The sequence below is a fragment of the Gastrolobium bilobum genome, unplaced genomic scaffold (assembly GCF_033153095.1).
Source record: "Gastrolobium bilobum isolate Gb01-03AN ecotype WA unplaced genomic scaffold, APGP_CSIRO_Gbil_v1 utg17977, whole genome shotgun sequence".
Lineage (NCBI taxonomy): Eukaryota > Viridiplantae > Streptophyta > Magnoliopsida > Fabales > Fabaceae > Gastrolobium > Gastrolobium bilobum.
In genome coordinates this window covers 129,286-135,357 of record NW_026898207.1, presented here as the reverse complement: position 1 = coordinate 135,357, position 6,072 = coordinate 129,286, and the positions used below count along the sequence as shown (strand labels likewise).

General features: G+C 34.7%; 1 protein-coding gene across 2 annotated transcripts; it reads left to right on the top strand.

Annotated features, from left to right (window-relative positions):
• The first annotated feature begins 697 nt into the window (after nucleotides 1–697).
• On the top strand, nucleotides 698–6,072 carry LOC133313856 (ATP-dependent 6-phosphofructokinase 3-like). Of its 2 annotated transcripts, XM_061515267.1 has the most exons (14): nucleotides 699–1,059; nucleotides 1,205–1,385; nucleotides 1,865–1,911; nucleotides 2,001–2,040; nucleotides 2,414–2,476; nucleotides 2,577–2,714; nucleotides 3,316–3,474; nucleotides 3,549–3,602; nucleotides 3,744–3,812; nucleotides 3,928–4,057; nucleotides 4,535–4,800; nucleotides 5,303–5,351; nucleotides 5,464–5,618; nucleotides 5,710–6,072. In XM_061515267.1, exons 2-14 carry the CDS (start codon nucleotides 1,269–1,271, stop codon nucleotides 5,920–5,922), a joined length of 1,500 nt encoding a protein of 499 aa, XP_061371251.1. In that variant the 5' UTR covers nucleotides 699–1,059; nucleotides 1,205–1,268; the 3' UTR covers nucleotides 5,923–6,072. The 2 variants fall into 2 exon arrangements, with proteins under 2 accessions (XP_061371250.1, XP_061371251.1); XM_061515266.1 differs by having other exon boundaries at nucleotides 698–1,385.

Below are 6,072 nucleotides of genomic sequence, written 5' to 3'. Positions count from 1 at the left end.
ATTTGGATTTAATGTATCTGCTTTTACTACAAATTTTTTTTTTTTTATCATGCTCATATAAAAGTGAGTAATTCTCATTGTAAAAAGAAAAAAAAAATTAGTATAACCCACTCACATTTACGTGTGAGTGACAGTTATAATATTAATTTAGTTGCAAAATAATTAAATCATAGAATTTGACGTAAAAGTAATTTTAATACCTGAAAATCATTACTCTTACAAAAAAAAAATTCAAACCCAAAGTCATATAATATGTAGGACTTTCAACATAGGCTGATATTAAAAAAAACACAAATTCTTTAACCTAACTTTTTTTCTTTTTGCTTTTTTGTAAAGATTTTATAAGAGTTATGTTGTAGGAAAAATAATTGTGTAATGTTATAAAGATTCGTTTTAGATGTCTTAATTTTTTATTTTTTTTGCTTCAAGAAATGCAAGCCCCACAAAATATTGTGTGTGTAGGAAATTTTTTTGTGTGATATAATATGATAAATGCAATTTTTTTTTCCAATTTCTCCCATTCGTGGGGTTCTTCGTGGACTAATTACGGCACATTCTCTATTAAAAAAAGATGTAAAATATTTGACGGAAATATAAAAGACATTTTATTTTGGTTTATATTGTAAAAGACATGCGGCAAGAAACATGTGTCTCTGCTAATTCATAGGAACAAACAGTAGTCTGAATTTAACAACGTAAGAAAAAAGAGAAAAAAAAACACGGAATCCCGGAATCTCCAAAGTTTATTCTAGAAACGACCCACTAGTCCCACCACCGTTAATCTCTCTGTTTCTCTGCAGCCCCAAAAAAAGCATAGACCTGAGTAATAATAATCAAGGTCTCGTTCAAAAACAAGACGAAAACAAGACCCAATTCCCATCTTCTGCCACCTGTTTCATCTCAACTACCCAAGAAAGTTCCCATGTGGCCATGTTTCTTTTCCTTTAAAACAATCCTCTCTTTTTTTTTTATGATTATTATTTATTGCATGATCAAATAAAATTCAATACCCTTTGTTTTTCTATCTTTGATTCCTACGGTCAACTCCAGTTACTATAAGTATGTCTCCTCTCTTCTTCTACGCCACTTGTTAAATTGAACTCTTACCTTTTTACCTTAACCCCTTTTCAATGAATTCTAATTCTTCTTCTTTTCTGAATCACAACAATAACAACCACAACTCTTCCCTCCAAAACAACAACAGCAGCAACACAGAGGATCCTTGCTTTGATCCTTGTTCTGGAGTGGGTTTCGGGTCTCGGGTTGTGATGGATTCGAATTCAACTTTGAAAAACTCCAACACCAAACCTAAGGTTGTGTATGGTACCGCTGGCTATATCCTCGAGGATGTTCCGCATTTATCTGATTACATTCCTGATCTTCCAGTACGTCGTCGTTTTCATCTCTCTCTCTCTCTCTCTATGTACTGTGCTTTTATCCTACGCAGTCATTAAAAGCTGCTTCTTCTCTACCTTATCACTGATCATGTCTTGCTTTTTTTTTGTTCTGTTTCACCTTTTCTTGTTTTTTGGTTTTTTCACTCTATCAAATGTTTTTGTCGTTATAAAAACTAATGACTTTTGTTCCTTCTGCCGACACTGCAAAAAAAAAAATTAAAAAAAAAAAATTGGGTTTTTGGTGTTTTGCTGATTTTCCGGCTTGTTGATCAGATAAGAATATTTGGTCCCACAATTTTTCTTGTGGAAATTTTGTATCTTTCTTTTTGGGAATTTCTTTTAAAAGTGAAATAATTATGTGCAGCTTTGAGATGGGGGGGAAAAACAGATGAGAATTTGCCTTTCCTATTTTCATCTTTTGCATGGGATTTATCTATGTATGATTTTATATCTTGGTGTTACTGCAGACATACCATAATCCTTTGCAAGACAACCCTGCTTACTCAGTAGTTAAGTAAGTGTTGCTTCTTTATGTGTGTTGTAGTTTCCTTAAACCGTGTTGTTGCTTATTTGATAAATTGAATTTTACTTGTAATTTGCCAGGCAGTATTTTGTGCATGTTGATGACAGCGTTCCTCAGAAGGTTAGTATCTAGTAAACATTTTAAAGTGTGATTTTGTGCTATTTGAATTCATAATCAGCATTCAATTAATGCTCGATTGTTATGAGAAATTTTTTTTAAGTAGCTTGAAAGTGTCGCTTTGAACATTAATGCTCTCACCTTCCTGGATTGGAGAGATGGTACCAAAAGTATTAGCTATTGATTGATCTCTACATTGAGGTGGTCCTGTCATCTCCAATAATAGTAATTGCATAGATTGAATGTTTAAGACAATGATCTAAAATGTTCAGACAAAGAGGTCCTCGTGAAGTTGGTGGAATGTTGTTTGCAACTTAGACATTGTTACCTTAATTTTAATGTCATTTATTTCCTTTTTGTCCCTGACCCCTGACAGATTGTTGTTCACAAAGATAGTGAAAGAGGGGTACATTTTCGGCGTGCTGGACCTCGTCAAAGGGTATGTTTTCTGTGTGTGTGTGTGTGTGGGTCTATTTGTGTAATAATTGATATATTTGGTACCTTCTTTTGTTTATGACCTTTCAAAATTGTATATTCAGGTGTACTTTGAATCAGATGATGTTCAGGCTGCCATTGTTACATGTGGGGGTCTGTGCCCTGGGCTCAACACTGTGATTAGGGAATTAGTGTGTGGCTTACACCATATGTATGGCGTGAAGAAAGTTCTGGGAATCGATGTAAGTGGATGTTTATGGCATTTTCTCACAGCCTTCCTGCTTCTTTCTTTCTCATTCTTCTTCTTCTTTTTGTTTTGTGTTTGTGTGTGTCTGGGAGTTTTGTGTTTTTTTTCTTTTTTAACAAGAATGAGGCAATGGGGATGAAAAGCAGAAGAATAAATGTGAAATTTTAAAAATTCCATTACCTTGTAGTATGACTTTTCTTCATTTCGCTACATTGCTCGAAAGATTTTCTTCAATGCAATTAAAGTAAAATCATGATCGTCATTTTCATTCTTCTCATATTCTTTTTAACTTTCTAAAAAATTTAATGTAACTTTCACTCCCTAGCTTCGGTTCCTCTTAGTTTTTTCAAACAAGCTTTAAAATCTAAGGTTATTAATGTGCTAGCTTAAACTTGTCTAAAAGAGATTATTGCCTTATTCTTGTTTTGTAGTAATTTGACAACTTTTTTACTTATTTGGGGCCACTTAAAAGTTGTTTATTCTGGATTATAATATTTTCCATCTTCAGTTCTCCCTTATCTGTAATAACAATCAATTACTATCATAGTTGGTTTTCTATTGGTCTCAGTAGCTAAATAAAACTTTGTGATGTGAAGGGAGGATACAGGGGCTTCTATGCTCGCAATACAAAAACCTTAACTCCTAAAAGTGTGAATGATATACATAAGCGTGGGGGAACTATCCTTGGTACATCACGAGGTGGACATGACACCAATAAGATCGTTGACAGTATTCAAGATCGGGGAATCAATCAGGTCTGTATTTCTTTCAATTTTCCAGTATATATTTTTGTGTATGTACATCAGATTAATACCTCTCTGAATTTCAGGTTTATATAATTGGAGGAGATGGAACTCAGAGGGGTGCATCTGCAATTTTTGAGGTATCTATAACTTATATGAGGCTATCAGACTTGTGGGGTTTCGGAATGTGAATGAACTTTCTACTGCATATATTTAAATCTGCTAAACTAATTGCATAAAAGTAGCAATTTATTAACAATTCAACCTGATTATCTACACAGGAAGTCAGAAGGCGTGGTCTCAAAGTTGCAGTTGTTGGAATCCCCAAAACCATAGATAATGACATCCCGGTACATCTTTTTTCTTGCAGTGACTTTCAACTGAAATAATTTGAATCCATTTATTGCTATCCATTAGCATCAACATTTTGTTAATTTCTTCTGCTGTCTCTTTCTTGCATAATAGGTTATTGATAAGTCCTTTGGCTTTGACACTGCTGTTGAGGAGGCTCAACGTGCTATAAATGCAGCACATGTTGAAGCTGAAAGTGTTGAGAATGGTATAGGTGTTGTCAAGCTGATGGGTCGATATAGTGGTATGTTTCTTAAATGCTTATAATGATTCCACTCATCAACTTTATGATTCATCGTGTAATTACCTTCCTTCCATGGCCCAAGAATAATAAAGAAGCTTATGTCTTGTTTTAATTAGACTTGACAAAGTATTTGATGCCAATAATTCTACTGGTTGTGGATGGTCTGCATGAATTCCTTATGACATATAAATCATGATTCCTGGAAGCTTAACGTGGGAGTAAAATGCAGACTGCCTGCAAACCATTTGCGGTTTCGGTAGAATGTGAATCATTCTGTCCATCTTACAGTCTCTAAAATTACAAGGCCATCAGGGAGGCAGCTGACTTCAATTCAACCAACATATAACTATTGTCTTCTGATTGTAACATTTCAAAAGAAAAGAACAGCTAAATAGGATGTTCAAAATTTCTTTTATTGACATATTTTGCATACCTGAAAATGCTTCATATATGCTTTATTTTGGATGCATGGTGCAGGATTTATTGCAATGTATGCTACTCTTGCAAGTCGAGATGTGGACTGTTGCTTAATTCCAGAGTCACCCTTTTACCTTGGAGGTCCTGGTGGACTTTTTGAATATATAGAGAAAACACTCAAAGAAAATGGGCACATGGTTATTGTGATTGCTGAAGGAGCAGGACAGGAACTTCTTTCGGAGAGCATGCAATCTGGGAACAAACAGGATGCTTCTGGAAACAAACTTCTTCAAGATGTTGGGCTATGGATATCCCAAAAGATTAAGGTCAGATTGTTATTTGTTCTTTTTGTGATAGATGCCTTGTGCTTTTCAGCGTTATCTTTGAATGCATTATCCTCTTAATTTCTTTGTAGAATGCGGATTCAACTTGCTTTCTTCCTTACAGCTACACCCACTTATGCTATGATAACTGGTTGATCTGTCTGGCCCATAACCTATTATCATTGTCAACACTTGTCTGCGTGTTTAAATTCTCCAGAACTTCTAGCAGAATATTAGTTTTCGGTTTCCAATTAATGATTTCTATATTGAACTTAAGGGAAAGTTTAAAGAAGCATTGCCATTTACTCTTAGTTTTTGAGAATGTCATATCGTTAGTAGCTTATGGTAAACATCTGATCAGTGATGGGATGTTGAATAGGTATTTTGTATGGATTTGATATAAATGCACAAAAGTAGACAGCCATAAATTGTGTTGTATTTTATTCTGTCAATTTTTTCACAACTGACAAATGGTTATAAAGATATTTTCATTTTCATCTTCCAGGATCATTTTGCTAAAGAGAAGACATTGGCCATAACTCTCAAATATATAGGTTTGTAAAGATTAAACTTTATAGAATTGTATCTGTACACACACACACACACACACAAACTGAAAGGAGCAATGGCTGAAAAGAGTATTGCCTTTTCTTTTCTTTTTTACAGATCCAACCTATATGATCCGAGCTGTTCCAAGCAATGCTTCTGACAATGTGTACTGCACCCTTCTTGCTCAAAGTGCTGTTCATGGAGCAATGGCAGGATATACTGGCTATACAAGTGGACTTGTCAATGGAAGACAAACTTATATACCCTTCTATGTGAGTTAATTAGGCATGATATTTGTTGGTTCTGCAGATTAAATGGGATTTGTTGGCTAACTCTCTGATGTTTTGTTGCATTGTTATGCAGAGAATCACCGAGAGACAGAACCACGTAGTTATAACTGATAGAATGTGGGCTAGGCTTTTATCTTCAACAAATCAACCAAGCTTTTTGGGTGCTAAGGATGACAATGAAGACAAGAAGGGAGGAGAACCATTGGACCAGTTGCAGGATGGACATTGTTCAGATGTCACTTTGGTGAATAAAGAAATCAACTACACTCTTCGCACAGCTTGCTAGATGTTATTGTCATTTTGCTATACTTTATCATACATTATAAGCAGTATATGAGCTATCTTTTTTGCCCTTCTATGTAATGTTCGTAAGATGGCTGTGGAAAACTCAGCCTCATGACCAAAGATATTGAGTTAGTATATTTCGTCTTGTAAA

Excerpts from the sequence above, each read along its gene's own strand:
- LOC133313856 (XM_061515266.1), top strand. The coding sequence starts at position 1,131 with ATGAATTCTAATTCTTCTTCTTTTCTGAATCACAACAATAACAACCAC. Across the intron at positions 1,912-2,000 it reads CCTGCTTACTCAGTAGTTAA|GCAGTATTTTGTGCATGTTG; the intron begins GTAAGTGTTGCT and ends GTAATTTGCCAG. Across the intron at positions 5,352-5,463 it reads CATAACTCTCAAATATATAG|ATCCAACCTATATGATCCGA; the intron begins GTTTGTAAAGAT and ends TCTTTTTTACAG.